Source organism: Dermacentor silvarum, chromosome 8 (assembly GCF_013339745.2).
Source record: "Dermacentor silvarum isolate Dsil-2018 chromosome 8, BIME_Dsil_1.4, whole genome shotgun sequence".
NCBI lineage: Eukaryota > Metazoa > Arthropoda > Arachnida > Ixodida > Ixodidae > Dermacentor > Dermacentor silvarum.
The window spans coordinates 156,213,789-156,230,837 of NC_051161.1; the positions used below are offsets into that span (position 1 = coordinate 156,213,789).

Here is a 17,049-nt window from a genome sequence, read left to right on the forward strand (position 1 = left end):
TTTCTTTTTCAATTTTCGTGCCGAACCTGCATATAATGAAATCCTCTTTATAACGAAATTTTTCGGGAATTTGTCAATTTCGTTATATCCAGGTTTAACTGTATACCTTCTGTGGAAGCAGTGCAGGTTAATGCCGCAGGCTATTTCAGGCGGTCTGTGCCCGTTTTTTGGGCAACAATGAGCGTCACTGCCGATATTCTTAGTTTTTCGATTATACGACGGTATTGCGTGGTCCCCTCAAAGTCGTTTAATCGGGGTTCCACTGTATTTGCTTAAGTGTCTTGTTGAAGAAAAACACTTCTTAAAGGGTCCCTGAAACACTTCTAATTAATCATGGAATGGCCTCACTGTAGTGAAGAAGAGGGACGATGCAGTGGGGCATCCTTACCAGCGCTGTCTAGTGGGACAGTCTCTCCAGCGCATCGGACTACACCGCTCAGCGCTCGAGGATTCCCTGAATTGATCGGACGGTCAGTCTTACGCTTGCGTGCAATAAACGCCTTTACAAGTTGTGGAGGTGCTATGCTCGAACGCATCCTGGAGCTTCGATCCCGTGCCCTCTCTTCAACCATGTCTCGGACGCATCTCCACCCACGACCCAGCAAACGCCTCCTGCACCCTCCGTCGTGTGCTCTGGTCTACCTCGCCACAAGGGTCCTCCTGTTTTCAGCGGCACAGACGACACCGACATGGAGGACTGGCTGTCCACGTACGAGCGAGTAAGCGTCATCAATAAATGTGACGATGCCGCGAAACTAAGCAACGTGCTCTTTTACCTCGCCGGCGTGGCAAGTCTCTGGTACAACAACCACGAGACAGAAATTCCGACATGGTCCGCATTCCAAACCTCACTAGTAGCTGTGTTTGGTCATCCTGCTGCGCGCAAGGTGCGAGCTGAATCCCGCTTGCGAGAACGAGCCCAACAGCCAGGAGAGTCCTTCACTAGCTACATAGAAGATATCCTGGACTTGTGCAATCGCGTGGACGCGACAATGTCGGAATCGGACAGAATCCGAAACGTCGTGAAAGGAATCGAGGACGCCGCTTTCAACATGCTGCTCACTAAGAATCCACAATCTGTCACTGAGATCGTTACATTATGCCAGAGTTACGAGGAGCTACGCAGGCAGCGCTCATTGACTCCTCGGTCTTCACCACGCGACGAACACATCGCTGGTCTGGCTACCACCTTCGACCAGACCGCACTGCTTGCGGAAATGAAGGCCTTCATTCGGGAGGAAGTAGCCCGCCAACTCTCCTTGGTACCATTTGCTCAGCCGCCGCATGTGCCACAGCCCGCTTCAACTATGGTGCCTCCGCTCCGCCGCGTCATCGAGCAAGAAATCGCCGAGGTATTGCCCGACCACCGTCTCCATATTCCTGCGCCTATGCCACTGAGCTACACCGAAGTCGTGGCTCCACCCCAACAGGCCCCGGCACCAGTACCAGCACCGCTCAGCTACGCTGAAGTCGTCGCGAGGCCCCGCCCACTCCCTGCGCATGTGCCCCTCACTTTTGCCGACATCGTGGCTAGGCCGCTAGTGCAGCCCGCTATACAGTCCTATCACCAGCCACTCCATTCCGGGCGTGCTCCGACGTGGGCGGGACCAGCCACAGCGAACCGTTGGCGTACATCTGACACCCGGCCTATATGCTTTGCCTGCGGCTACGCCGGTCACGTGGCCCGTTTCTGTAATCGTGTGCAGCCGCCCAGTGTCGCATCAGCTATGCCACACCGTTCGCCCCGTCCATCTTACGACCCACCTTTCGGTGTGTCACCAACATACCGGCCGCCGCCGAACACCCGCCGCTCCCCATCTCCACGCCGGCGCTCGTTATCCCCGATGCGGCCTCGTGCCGCCCCTCGGCATGAGGAAAACTAACAGTCGCAGTCCAAGAGGCAAGGGCTGCAGCAACGTCGAAGTGCACAAGTCCTCATTGCAGCCCTTCCACTGTGATCGACGTGTTTGTCGACGGTGTCCGCGCGTCTGCACTCGTGGACACAGGCGCAGCCGTATGTGTTATGGACGCTACACTTTACCGCTTACTTCGGAAAGTCACAACACTCCTGTCCGGACTATCTCTTCGCACAGCCAGTGCTCAGCATATTCGACCCTTGGCGTCTTGCACTGCTCGTGTAGAAATTGAGGATGTTGTCTATGCCATAGAATTCTTCGTCCTTTCCTCCTGCTCTCACGATGTCATTCTCGGCTGGGATTTTCTCTTGCGCCACAATGCCGTTATCGATTGCGCACGGGCTGAAATAGAACTATTGCCGCTGCTTGATTTGACGCCCACTGATGCTCCGTCATTTTCCAGGAAACTGATTGTCGAAGCCGACACTCAGGTTGCTCCCAACGCCTCAATGATCGTGTCCATGCACTGCAGTGGTCTCTCGGACGCCATTGCATTACTTTCCCCATCTGGCCGTTTCCTCGCAAGGAAGGGCCTGTTGCTACCTTTTGCGACTTTGGGCATCGTCAAGGGCACTAGCCCAATTTTCGTTTGCAACCCGTGCCCATACCCTGTCATGCTGCTCCGAGGAGAGTGTGTTGGTACCGTGGAAGCCATCGACGACGTGCAAGTTATCGACGTGCCCGACTACCCGAATTGCACCACCTACCGTATGCTCAGTGCTGTATCTACATCTGACGCATTTCCCCAGAGATGTATTTGGTTCCTCCATCGCTGGAACCCTTACAGAGGCCCAGCGTTCCCAGCTGCTGTCCCTCTTGGAAGAATTTCGTTCGTCTTTTGACGTGGGGCAAGCTTCCCTGGGTCGGACTTCCACTGTAACGCACCACATCGACACTGGCTCTCACCCACCATTGTGACAAAGCCCGTAGAGCGTTTCTGCGAGCGAACATCGTGTGATTAACGAGCAAGTCGACGACATGCTTCAGCGCGAAGTAATTCGAGCCCTCGAAAAGTCCATGGGTTTCTCATGTCGTCCTTGTTGCAAAGAAGGATGGCTCTGTAAGGTTTTCCGTCGATTATCGCCTGCTCAACAAGATCACTCGCAAGGACGTCTATCCCCTGTCACGCATAGACGACGCAATTGACTGCCTGCAAGTAGCCGAGTTCTTTTCATCTCTGGATTTGCGCTCTGGGTATTGGCAAGTACCTATGGAAGAAGTCGATCGGCCGAAAACAGCCTTTATCACGCCCGACGGCTTGTACGAGTTTAACGTCATGCCTTTTGGACTCTGTAATGCGCCTGCGACATTCGAGCGCATGATGGACACAGTTCTGCGAGGCTTAAAGTGGCACACATGTTTGTGCTATCTGACGACATTGTAGTTTTCGTGCCCGACTTCCCCACGCACCTCGAACGCCTCCGGCGTGTTTTGACGTGTTTATCGAACGCCGGCCTACAACTAAACATAAAGAAGTGCCGATTTGCTGCACGGCAACTCACGATTCTTGGCTATGTCGTTTCCGAAGGACGGAATTCTCCCCAACCCCGACAAACTTCGCGCCGTTGTGGAATTCCCCAAGCCAACATCCATCAAAGAATTGCGCAGTTTCATCGGTCTATGCTCGTACTTCCGACGCTTCATCCGGAATTTCGCCGCCATCATATCACCCCTGACAAAGCTCCTAGGGGGCAACGGGCTCCTCACCTCGTGGTCATCAGAGTGTGACGAGGCGTTCACGAGTGTTCGTCGTTTGCTCACTTCCCCCCCCAATTTTGCGCCACTAGCGATCCGACGGCCCTACAGAGGTACACACAGATGCCAGCGGTGTTGGCCTTGGCGCTGTCCTTGCGCAACGCAAGCAAGTGTTCCCTGAGTATGTTGTCGCTTATGCCAACCGAACGCTTACGAAAGCCGTAGCATAATTACACCGTGACAGAAAAAGAATGTCTCGCGATCATCTGGGCTCTAAGTTCCGGCCATGTTTGTATGGCCGCCCATTTGATGTAATCACGGACCACCACGCACTATGTTGGCTGGCCTCATTGAAAGATCCGTCCGGCCGTCTGGCACGTTGGGCACTTCGCCTACAAGACTACGACATCCGCGTCCGCAGCGGACGACACCACTCGTACACCGATGCCCTCTCGCGCTCTCCCTTGGCTGACAACAATATATCTCGGTTGACTGTGTCTTCCATCGACATTCAGCACCATCGCTTCTGAGCAGTAGAAGGACCCCTGGATTGTGTCGCTTATAGGCTGGCTCTCTGATCCATCGACCAGGTCAACAACCCGCGCGTTGCGCCGTCAAGCTCACCATTTCGCCATTCGCGACAACCTGCTTTACTGGCAAAATTACAGCTCCGATGGCCGCCGGTGGTTGTTAGTAGTGCCTCACAACCTGCGTTCCGATATTTGCGCAGCTTTCCACGCCGATCCCCAGTGTGCCCACTCTGGCGTTTTCAACACTTACCAGCGCCTTCAACAGCGGTACTACTGGTGAGGGATGTACAGCTGCGTTAAAAGTTCGTACGCTCTTGTCCAGATTGCCAGTGCCGGAAATCTTCACCCCGCCTCTCGCCAGCTGGGCTGCAACCTTTACCTTGCCCCACCTGCCCCTTTGGAGGCATCGGTATAGATTTGTACCGGCGCCTTCCCATGACATCGGCTGGAAACCGCTGGGCTATTGTGGCAGTTGACCACCTTACGCGATACGCTGAAACTGCGGCGCTTCCGGCAGCTACTGCGTGCGATGTTGCCTCCTTCCTGCTTCGTCGGTTCATTCTGTGTCATGGACCACCCCAGGAGCTGCTCAGTGACCGCGGACGTGTCTTCCTCTCGGAAGTAGTTGAAGCTGTTCTCAAAGAGTGCCACGTTGTTCACACAACAACGGCGTACCATCCTCAAACCAATGGACTTACGGAACGATTCAACCGTACGCTCGGCGACATGCTCTCAATGTACGTCTCCTCCGACCATACGAACTGGGATGCCATTCTGCCCTTCGTCACCTACGCGTACAATACCGCTACGCAGAGCACTACTGGTTTTCCGCCATATTTCTTATTGTGCGGCCAGGCACCCATCACACACCGTCGACACAATGCTACCATACCGGCCCGACGCATCTGAATGTGCGCCCATTTCTGATACGGTGAGACATGCCGAAGAGTGCCGCGACCTCGCCCGCGCCTTCACCTCCAATGACCAAGAGCGCCAGAAGAACACTCGCGGTGACACCACCTCTGCACCCACCTTTCTTCCTGGAGCACTTGTGTGGCTCTCAATTCCTTCCGCTGCACCTGGTCTGTCTTCCAAGTTAATGCCCAAGTATGAAGGTCCCTACCGCATCGTCGAGCGTGCATCACCCGTCAACTATGCGATTGAGCCCGGTGAACCATCTTCAGACATGCGCCGTTGCGGACGCGCCATTGTCAACGTCGAGCGCCTCAAGCCGTTTTATGATCCCCTAATAGCGACGAACTGTTAGGTCGCCGGACGGCTCCCTTTTTCTTCCCCAGGGTAATTGTAGTGAAGAAGAGGGACGATGCAGTGGGGCATCCTTACCAGCGCTGTCTAGTGGGACAGTCTCTCCAGCGCATCGCTCGGACTACGCCGCTCGCGCTCGCGGTTCCCTGAACTGATTGGACAGTCAGCCTTACGCTTGCGTGCAATAAACGCCTTTACATCACTATTAAAGGATGTTGTCCTTCGACTCAAATTGGAGTGCTTACACCAATACCCTGCTTCCCCCCTCTTTTTGTGTCAGCTAGCGCGCTGGAAGCTGCACAACAGATAAGGCAAGAAGGCAAAGCCCCACCCAAAGGTTGAGTTTGTGGGGATGCGCGACTCTCACGCGCCCCCTGATGTTGTTTTCCCCGCATGTCTCCTGTAGTCCGGCTTCTCCGCGTGGCTAAGCCCGGCGGCAGTCATGGTGGTTGCGGCGCATTGCGGGAGATGGCGCGAGTGTCGCGATGCTAACGTCGCCGAACGGCGGGGTGACTTGGGAGAGAAAGGTCGAGGGCGCTTCCTCTTTGGCTTGGGATCGGCGACCAACACTGCACAAACGCTTTGCGCGTGCGCCGGCCCGCTTCGCGGGACCGTCTCGCGAGGCTAAGAGCAGGACACCGGAATGGACGAACACGGATCATTCGAACGCGCTACCATTCGCGTGACCGTACACGTGAACGACTAGGCGATGGTGTCATGGCATGGCCCTCGCTGTCGGGTTGCGGTGAGTCGGACTTCCTTGATTTGTCGCGCGCCCATGTGAATGTTCAATTGGTTGTAATTCGGCTAGTGTGCATTGGTGTATGAAAGGCACAATAAATGCCCTTGTGATTTTTTGCACTACTGTATTGTCGTTCCTTTGTCCCAAGAGCACATGTGAGACCCCACAAGTTTCACGGCGGCAAAAGGGCTCATCACAGCACTCTGCGGCGGCTGCGGTAGACTACGCTATGCATTACGCCGCTGCTATTTCGGAGTTCATGGCAGCAGAGCAGTACAAAGATGAAATAATTTTTTTTGTTTTTGAGATCACAGACATACATATCTTTCATTTATTTAACTGAAAATTAGCAATTATGAATTATTGAGAATGCTCTCACAATCGAGAAATCGCTCAATAGCTTTGGTGGGTCCAGCTGCTTCCGATAATGCTGCATGACAACATTGCGGAAGCAAGAGCGAGCAATTTTTTTATGTCTTTGATACGAGATTGTAAATTCGCTGCTGCATGCAGCACAAAACTTGGCTCGCATGTTCACAGTAGCCTCTATGACAGATCGGCAACATTTTCTTACTGTGTTCAAAAACTGTTTCGGGGCCCCTTTAAGATATGAGAATGTAAAAAAAAAAACTTTAATTTTGTGACGCAGTCTTACTTGACACAGGTGTTTAAAAAGCTGTGTCGGCCACATGCAGGTGGTCAACCAAGCGTGATGTGCCTCCGCTAGGTGAGGAGAATGCCAGCCGTGACGAAGTGGATCGCTTCTACCACTTCTGGTAAGTGTGGCTCTAAATGTGCCCCTGGCTTCAGGAAATGTGGTTTTTCAGGGGTTCTATTTCTAGTTTTTTTTTTTATTTGCGATGACATTATTCATGAGGAAATCACTGTTGTGTACATTTCTTCTGGCTAAAGATATGTGTGGCAGCTGCATCGATTGCAGGAACAGGCGATGTCATGATGCATTCACCTCCTAGATACTGAAATTGAAACTAATTGTAGAAACAAGTAGTACTGTTTAAATATTAGCTTTATACATTAAAAGCTCGATGATACGAATCTCACGGGGTCACGAAAAATATTCGTATTAGCCGAAATTCGTATCATCGAAACACAATAAAAACTACTGTCGAATCTCGATAATTCGAACGCGAAGGGGCTCGAAAATTTGTTCGAATTAAAAGGACGTATTTTTGAAGTATTCGTGCACCATAGCACGATGCACGAACGGTGCGAGTCGTGAAATATCGCGGCGCGCAAGCGCATAGCAAGCGCGGGCCACGAAACTGCCCACGCCGGCTAACGGTCGCTTCCCAATAACGACAGAAAACGAAGCTTCAGGGAGCGAGCGGGCGGCGCCGGCACACGGGTGCGCGCGGAGACCGTCGAAGGTGAGGGAGGAGGGCGGCAGGGAAGCGGACTTGGCCGCGTCAACTCCGCCGCTTCGGTGGCTCCCCTCGCCCTCCCTCTCAACTCCCTCGTAGCTCTCTCAGCTTCGACTCCATGCACACATCTCCGTGCGCGCCCGCCGCCGTGCTGGCGCCAGCTTATTTTAGCCGCCCTCTGAAGTTTCGTTTTCTGCCGTTATCGGGAAGCGGGCGTTTGTGGGCGTGGCTAGTTTCGTTGGCCCGACTGTGCCTCCGTCGCTGCTTCCCTCTGCGCTGCTGCCGCAGCGTGCAAGGTCAACATGTGACTAGAAAATAGAGGAGAAGGGTTCACTGCCCTTTTATCCGTGTGGCTAAGACGTCGGCACTAGTGTGTGCTAGAATACGGTTGTCTAGAACACTCTAGTCGGCACGTACACGCTTGTTCCGGCGCGATGCAGAAACGGCGACCTTGCAATTTGAGAGAGAAGGAAATTTCCGCCGCGGGTTTTTTTTTTTTTCCCCCGTTCCTTCGCGTGCGGCATTGAGGAGTCTCTCCTGAGCTTTTGCTCTATGTCGGTGTCGGAGAAATGCCGGTCGGAGGCACCGCCGCGTGATTTGGTGCGCTGCTAAGAGCATTGTCGGTGCGCGGTATGTTCGAAATAAGCATGTTCGAATTCGCTTGCTTCGCGTTGACGTTGAACGAAAGCATGTTTTTCATGATGCAACAATTGTGCAACAATTGTGCTCAGTGTTGTTGTTGCGAGGCCTAGCTCCTTAGCCAACTCCGTCCGCTTCCTCTTGGGATCCTCATCGACCTTTCGAAGAATGTCTAATTTCTCTTTAAAGGAGAATGCTTTCCACTTGCGAGACATAGCTCGCTGCGACTAGGCAAAATGGCGCAAACACGAAGAACGCGGCCCGAAGCGCAGCAGCCACTTCATCTGACGGCTCGCAGAAAAGGAGGAAAAGTACAAAAGCACCAAAAGCGCCACCGCTTCAAACTCTTCGCGCCCAGTCGCGGAGTCCGCGCTGTCCGGCGCCGTGCCTCCGCACCAAAAGAGAAGGAGAGAAAGCGCGTGACTGCGCGCTGTTCTCTTTCGCGGCCGTCGGTGGGGCGGCGTTTATTCGTATCAACCGACGCAGGCTGAAAATCGATTCCTAACAACCGTTCTCTAGCACGTTGCAAAGTAATGGGGCTCGGCACAGAAAAATTCGTATCATCCGGAAATTCGTATTAGCCGTGATCTTATCATCGAGCTTTTACTGTAGCTCTATGACACTTGCGAGTAGTTTTTCTGGGGTTTAGAGGACTTGGACCTTCATTTGAAGGTTCCATCTTCAGGGATTGGACCTTCAAAAAGAATTAATGAAAAAAAATGTTGATACTTCAATATCGTGTCAGTAAGTGTATACCGTAAAAACCCGGTGATATGATCCCAGCTGGTACGAATTTCGGTGTGATTACAATTCGTAACATTCCCCGGCCGAAATACATTGATCACAATACGAAAAAAATCGGCTGTTCTGAACGCGTTGCCGCACCACTGCGGATCGTACGAACGCGTGAGCAACAGCGGCAGCGGCCGAGCCAGCGAACTGACCGGCACAGACAAGCCGGCACAGCGGGATCTATAGTCGCCAAGCAACCGGCTACGTCACACGTCAATCTTTCATTGGTCCCCACGTCGAGCGCACTGGACCACATCACAGCCTAACCGATGCTGCAACGACGATCGCGGCGCAGCCCCAACGGCCAAAACACTCCCTGCACTCGACGTGCTCAGGCGTTCAGTGGCGTGCGAAAACATTCCTGAGATCACGTTGATTGTTGGGCAAGAAGGTGATCGTTGACGATTTGGGCAAGAAGAAAACGTACACGGTTAGTAGAATCCTGTTGATACGTTTTTCAAGGGACCGCGAAAAAAAAAAAAAGTCGCAGTTTCGCCTGCAAGGTGAAGCAGCGATTGCGATAGCAAATTAGTAGACAGCTGTACGAAGTAAGGATAGTAGTTGTACCGGCCAGTATAAACTTGTAAAGATTCGCTTACTAACTAAATTAACAAACATGATGTCATGCTTGCACAGGTAAGTATTAACACATCTCGCTCGATCACCGCGGACACTTGCTATCGAAACGCTGGCGTGAGGAAGCGCAACAGCAGCAGCGAGCGAATTGACCTTCGCGCTGTCTCTCGCTTCAACGCGAACTAAACGTCGAAAGCACAGCGCATATGAAGCTACCGGCACTAGGCGCACTTTGTCAACATCACAGATCGTTTTGACGATGAGGTCCGCGCGGGCGCGCACTTCGCGCATGTTGCAGATCGCTTTCAAGATACGGCACCCACGTGGCTGCATTGTATCTGCAACGTGCCAGTCGCTTGTTGCAACATACAAGCTGGCTGCACCGCTAAATTTACGTGACTGCCACATTCAAACGCAACGTAAGATGCAGGAACATTACAGATTGGCGACATATCACGGGGAGCTTAATACAGTGGAACCCCGCTGTTCCCGGGTGCTGCGTTTTCCCAGCAGTATTTGGGCGGTCCCGGCACAGCTCCAATAGAACCCAATCTATTGGTAACCCCGCTATTACGTCGCAACTGTGGGACCTCTCCGGCATCATACGTTGCGAATTGAGGGGGGAGGGATAGCGGGCAGCGTTGTACTCTGGCATCAACTGCGTACTGCGCGGCGGCGCGCCGTCGCGCGGACCGTATCTTGAAAGCGATCTGGGTTTGGGGCAGAGTCTGCACATTGTAGGTGCGTCGGCGGCTCGTAGCTTTGTACGTGCTGTGTGTTCTCGGCGCTCAGTTTAGGTTGAAGCGATAGACAACAGCACAAAGGTCACTTCGCTCGCTTCTGCAGCGACACTTAAATTCCTCACGCCAGCATCTGACAGCGCGTGTTCGCACTCATCGAGTGTGATGTGTTCATGTTTGCCTGTGGGCGCTGACACCATGCTTGTTAATATAGTTAATAAGCGAATGTTTACGAGTTTATAAGGACGATAAAACTACTATGCTTACTTTGTATAGCTGTCTACTATAATTTGCTGTCGCAATCGATACTTTCAGCGGTCGGGTGAAACTACAACTTTTTTTCACATGTAAGAATTAAAATAATATTGTGTGCAGTTCAACACTACTCCCATTTCTCAATTTTTCCTGTTTCCCGGCTCTTACGTTTTTTGTTTTTTTTTTATGGTCCCGTGAAAAACGTATCAGCGGGGTTCTACTGTACATGGAAGTCAATGGGATTTAGGTTGGGACCGCAAGAACGTGACGTAGCAGCCGGGAAAACGCAGCAGCAAGGAAAGTGTCAATGGGGTTCCACTATTAGAAATCTTTTCTGGTAAACATAAATTAATTTTTTTTTATTTTGCAAACGTTTTGATGATACAAATTTCGGGTGATACGAATATTTCATGCGACGCTGTGAGATTCGTATTACCGAGATTTTACTGTAGTTGTTTTTTTTTAGCCTTGTTATTGACTTTTTCTGGTTCACGAAACTGAAGAGGTTTGTATTTTCGCTTCATGCTGTAACAAGGAATGCTCATTCCTGAAGCAGTTGAATAAGTACTCACAGCTAGCCAAAACTTCAGTTCCAGAAGCAGGTGATGCTCAGCCTATGAATGCATTTGTAGCACGCTAACTGACACTTTAAATGTTATGTTATTCATTTGCATCGCTTCTTTTTCTTCTTTTTTGGGGGGAGGGGGTGGGGGGGGTGGGCTGAGGCATAGAGCAGCAGCATAAAAGTATGCCAAACAGCTGGTGTGCACATTTTGCCAGATGGAATACTGCCTGGAAGGAAGGAGCCACATGTCGCAGTGGCTTACACTTCTGGAGCATTTCCGTGTACAAATTGTTCTGAGTTTACGCTGCGCTGCTGCCTTTAAAGTTGCAACCACCATCCATTTCTATGGTTGGTGCAGTTTTCCGAGCACGGGGTCTGTCCTGTGCAGTTTCCTGCAGTGGACGCAGCCTGTGCTGAGGCTGTTGGCAATGATGGGTCCACCTTAAGCTTGCACTGCGAGATCAGTTTATGCCAGTTACACTGCACAGGGGTGGGACACCTGTGTCAATTGTGCCATTTTGATACGAACGCAGATTCCTGCGCCAAACTGCACCAAACACAGAAAATTGATTGAAATTGAGCCACGCTGCGCCAGAACTGGCTTCGGCATGTCTACTCCAGCAGTGGCCGCGAACAGCGAGTGCATTCGTTCTCCGAAAAAGAGTGCGGCCGTTCACATTCCGCAGACCACGCGATGGCGTCTTCCTCACAGTTTCTCATGATTTTCGCGCTTATAACACGATGCTTTTCGGCGCTTCCGGCAAGTGGCTGGGGCACATGCACGGCCATTCCCAGCTGTTGTCACTGCTGTCGAAACGGCCAGGGCGCCTGTATTTAGAGTACTAGAATATGGTTGAGTGGGCCAAGCGGCATGGCACTCCCTAGCTGAGGCTCAAAAGAAGGAAAAGTAGGCTGAGGGCACTGCGAACGAACTAGATATTAGGGAGGGGCGTGCTGCAGCGGGTTCAGCGGGCGGGCGTCTCTGTCCCAGTGCCAGTATACCGTAAAAATTTTGCAATCTGTTTTTATGCCCATCGAGGCCTAAGCCATTTTGACATATTGCGAAGGCATAATGGCAGATTTGGAATAAAAAGTTGCAGTTTCGCCCGAAAGGTGAAAGCATCGATTGCAATAGAAAATTAGTATACAGCTAAGCGAAGTAAGGATATTTGTTTTATCAACCATATAAACTAGTAAACAGTTCGTTTTCTAACTAAGTTAACGAGCATGGTGTCACCCGCGCACAAGCAAGCATGAACACATCTCACTCGATGACCGTGGAAACTCGCTAAACGCTGGGGTGAGAAAGCGCGGCAGCGGGCGAAGTGACCTTCGTGCTGTCTATTGCTTCAACGCAAACTGAGCGGCGAGAACCCAGCACGTACAAAGGTATGAGCCGTCCGAGCACCTAGACACTGCCCCTAACGCAAATTGCTTTCAAGATAGGCCCCGCGCGACCATGGGCTGCCACGCAATCCGTAGTTGCTGCCTGAGTACAATGCCACCCCCCCTCCCACCTTCGTGCTGCCTCTCGCTTCAACGGCGGCGAAAACACAGCGTGCACGAAGCTATAAGCACTCGCACTCTGTCATTATCGCAGGTCGCTTTCAAGATAGGGCCTGCGCTGCTGCGCCATACGTAGCAGCCGCCGGAGAACGCCCCCCCCCCTCTCTTTCCTGCCCCCACAGTGCCTTGCATGCGACCGACAACGGTGCTCTTCCTCCCCGCTTTCCTTCTCCCTTGCCTGCGCGAGATTGAGCCACCATTGTCGGCTCACCCTCGCACGCTTTCACTCGGTGAAACCTCATGTGCGCAGACGTTCGATTCCCGAGTTGCGATGCCCAGACGACAGTTGCCAGCGATAGTGAACTTAAAACATGGCCACCATGATGTATTTCCTGCTCATACAGCTGTTGCCGATTTCCGCGCACAAAAGCATGGCCTTCGAAATTTGCTCCAGTTAACGCGAAGAAGCCACTGGTAGGAGGTGCGAATTCGGTCTCGCTGTCGAATTCAAGTAGTAACCGTGCAGAAGCACATTTTATTGTGAAGTGCATTTTTGCCGTCACTTTGGACGTCACTTTGAGGTTCCGTTATAAAGTCCAAACACGGCTACGTCGTCGCCGCGCGCTGTACGCTGTATGTGTGAGTGAAAGCTTGTAAGGGTCAGCCGATTCAATCTCATGCACGCGAGGGAGAAAGGCGGGGCGGAAGCACACTTCTTCTAGTGCGCGCGAGGCACGGTGGGGGAGGCGAGAAAGGGGGGGGGTTTACTTCGGCGGCAGCCGCGTGGGCTCCGTATCTTGAAAGTGATCTGTGGCGTGGAGAAAGTGCGTCCCTCCACAGGCCTCATCTTCAAAGCGATCTGCAGACAAAGTGCGGTAGCTTCGTATGTGCTGTGCTTTCGACGTCTAATTCGCATTGAAGCGAAAGAGCACGCTCACTGCTGCTGCCGCGCCTCGTCACTCCAGCGTTTTGGGAGTGAATTTCCGTGGTCATCGAGCAAGACGTGTTCATGTTTACCTGCGCACACGTTGCACCGTGCTTGTTAATTTAGTTAGTAAGCAGGGCCTCATGGACAAACTGGCTTGTGGCCTTATCGAGTTCGAAGATGCCGTCGTCGAGATTTTTTGCTGCCTACCCGTAAATAAAGCCTGTCCTGAGTGTGTGAGAGCATCGGGCTGTAGTTCCTTTCCGGCTAGTAAGTAGCCACTAAACTGGCATTGGCGATTAATTTGTACATCGTTTAGTGCATACCTAAATGTCATTCCTGGCCAACTACGTATTAACGAGGTTTTACTGTAAAATTATGCAGATCGCACATACTATGAGAATTGAAGTTAAACAAAGATTTTGTAAGTGGCTGGCTATGGCATCAACCGTGCTGCTGCCTTGACCAGTTCTTTGACTCTCTCAATGACTTCGAGCAGGTGTTCATTGTGGAGCTTGGACATGCCGAGGGTCGGAAAGAGTTGGGCTTGCCTAGCTGCTTGAACACATTCCCCTTCCTCTGCACCCAGTGCTAAGCCATCCTCAAGCCACTCAAGTAAACGCCTGAGGAACGCATAGACACTCTTTTTGACGATACCCGCCGTGGTTGCTCAGTGGCTATGGTGTTGGGCTGCTGAGCACGAGGTCTCGGGATCGAATCCCGGCCACGGCGGCCGCATTCCGATGGGGGCGAAATGCGAAAATACCCGTGTACTTAGATTTAGGTGCACGTTAAAGAACCCCAGGTGGTCCAAATTTACAGAGTCTCCCACTACAGCGTGCCTCATAATCAGATCGTGGTTTTGGCACGTAAAACCGCATAATTTAATTTAATTTTTAACTCTTTTTGACGAAGTGGTGGCCCGGGCTTCTTAGTTAGCGTGAAAAGCCGGGGCCGTCTATCTGAGTCGTAATGATGCTGCCATGCTGGAGTTCGGAGTTCGGCACAACATTGTCGTACTCACTTTATGCGCAGCACGAAACAGCAGGCCTTGGTGCTTGATTAAACGGACTGATAAATGTATGAGAAGGCCATGAAAGTCTCGTGTGAGCATGGAGAGGAACAAGTAGGTGGTGCATTGCTGTTAAGTGATCGAAAACCAACAATCGTGGAAAGCTCGGTTTTGCATCGCTGTTCGTACGGAGGAAACCACCACCAGGTGTTTCACCGCTGAGGTGTCCGGATCTTCTTATGTGCGCCACCTGGCTTGAGCGCAGATTGTAAGCGAGAATCAGAAGCGAGTGTCAGATGGCAAAGCTGGAATGGCGACGATTCAGCGACCACTACAGTATCACGAACTCAAGCCTATATCCAGCGGCTCAAGTTGGTAGGCATTGCCAGCACGAGCAGCGTAGCATGCTAGATAGATAGATACGCTCAAAGTGCCTGTTGGCAAGGAATGCTTTGCATTAAAAAAGCTTTCCTCTCGGAGCAATGATTAGACCTTTTCATTCACGTCTGCATATGCATTTAAAGAGGAAAATTCAAGTGTGTGAGTATTTGAACACTATGGTTATTGTGCTGTGTCCTGTGTCACGCTGTTTAAAGCTTCTGTTTCACTAAATGGACGCCATTCTCAGCTGTGGTGCGAATCATACCTGCATTGTTTGCTTGTGCGCAGGTACAGCTTTGACTCCTGGCGTGAATACTCGTACCTGGATGAAGAGGAGAAAGAGAAAGGCGAGAAGTAAGCAGGCTCACTTCATTGCTCGGTCTCATGCTCATATAATATAGCAATCTCCAAGGAGGACAGTTCAAGAACTGTTTTATTGTGGGTTAACTTTTGCCCCGAAACTAAGGGTTAAGCACTACAGTGGAACCCAGATTATTCGACTTTCTCGGGGCCACGTGATAATGTGATGCAGCCCAACCGCGAACGTAGGGCGCAAGCACGACAGCATCTGTGGCGGCGTCCTGGTCTGAGGTGGCAGCCAAACGTGTCGGCATGATGCGATAACCCACGCGAAATTGGAAGCCTAACCACAGATGTGGGAGAAGTCTTGCGTGCTCACTAGTAAGCAAAGCTCCGAACTGCATGCTTAAATGCGTGCTTAACCAATATAATCTGTGTACCTTCCGATGGCTAATCGGTTCAATCTTCCCACATTCTTTCGTGCTTTCCATACACGCTAGGGCAGTATCGCCAGGTACTCACTAACGGAGATAGTTTCACTTTTATGAGACTTCGCAATGCACACGTCAAAGTGCGCCGCCGACTGCGCTCTTGGCACTGTATGAAGATTGCTAGCTTGGCACAGAGCCAAAAAACAAACGCTTCCAATGATGGGAGCAGGCGCTGTCTAGACAAAATGGTGAGAGAGAGAAAGCGCAATGGGATGGTAACAAAGGCAGTAGGCGATTGAGGGATGTGAAGAAGGGGAAGGTAATGAATGTGAAGGAGCCAAGGAGTGAGCCTCGAAATCAATCGGAGCTTTCCGCATGCAAAGGAGCACTCTCCACTCCATGACAGTGGGGACGGCGCCGCAAGGGAGCTGCCGAAAGCTGGCGACGCTTCTCACGCGTCCGTCATTGGGTTCACAGTTTCACGCAGGTCGACCTTTGTGACGGTACAAGCATAGTCTTGCGCCATATAATCGAGGTATTTAATGCATTGTCTCTATGAGGAGTTCGGCAGGACTGCACTAATCCACCATAAAACCCGGAACGTCGCAAAGACGGGGGACATATCACCGGGGTTTCACTGTATTGCACAATTGGCAAGGGGAGTTCACTGGATCCTTCCACAAACAACAGCATCTCTTTACTGGACACCCTTCTCTTCAGCAGACATGCTGCGACTTCTGATTGGACGAGGTGCCCAAGCACTGTCTCGTGCGCATGCGCAAGAGGCATGCTGCACTGTCACACAATGCATGAAACTTTGCCAACGCTTTTCTAACAGCAGCATGCTGAAGGGTTTGTAAAGGTACCACGGTAGAGTATCTGCAACTTGAATGTGAAGAGGCTTCTGCAGCAATATTGTACGTTCCACATTCTTGGTGCTTTTGGTGGTTTCTCTAAATCATGGGTTCTCAAAGTGGGTTTCACGGAACCCTGGGGTTCCACAGGCCCCTGCTCATGGTTCCGCAAGCCACTGATAAATTTTTCCGTGGTCCCGCGCTCACCAAGTGGCTAAAACAGCGAAAACGAGGTGCGCCCGATCAACAGAACCTCCATTACTCATGCCCGAGTGTCAAAAAGCATATCACAGCGCGTAACGGCAACATGCGAACTGCGCAATAACTTCGCAAGCAGCTTGTAGCCACCCAACCTCCGAAAACGGGCAGCGCGCCTAAGCTTTTGCACTTATATCTTGGAGGCCGTAATTTACCAACATGCGCATTTCTCCCGTTTGTAGATAGCATAGGTGCCGATTGCGTGTGCACTGACGTATATGTTGGAGAAATAAAAAAAAAATGAAGAAAAAAAATGAGCGGAGCATCGCAAATACGCGCCGTAG

General features: G+C 51.6%; 2 protein-coding genes and 1 long non-coding RNA gene across 3 annotated transcripts in view; 2 read left to right on the forward strand and 1 right to left on the reverse strand.

Annotated features, from left to right (window-relative positions):
• LOC125947444 (uncharacterized) overlaps positions 1-17,049 on the forward strand; it is a 313,859-nt gene that overhangs the window by 56,006 nt on the left and 240,804 nt on the right. The window lies entirely within an intron of this gene.
• The window catches only part of LOC125947445 (uncharacterized), a 313,443-nt gene that overhangs the window by 55,979 nt on the left and 240,415 nt on the right, over positions 1-17,049 (reverse strand). The window lies entirely within an intron of this gene.
• The window catches only part of LOC119461787 (dnaJ homolog subfamily C member 2-like), a 111,975-nt gene that overhangs the window by 27,052 nt on the left and 67,874 nt on the right, over positions 1-17,049 (forward strand). Inside the window, exons 6-7 of the mRNA XM_037723164.2 lie at positions 6,845-6,925; positions 15,211-15,276. Of these exons, the coding sequence (XP_037579092.1) occupies positions 6,845-6,925; positions 15,211-15,276 (147 nt within the window). The remainder of the gene's footprint in view (positions 1-6,844; positions 6,926-15,210; positions 15,277-17,049) is intronic.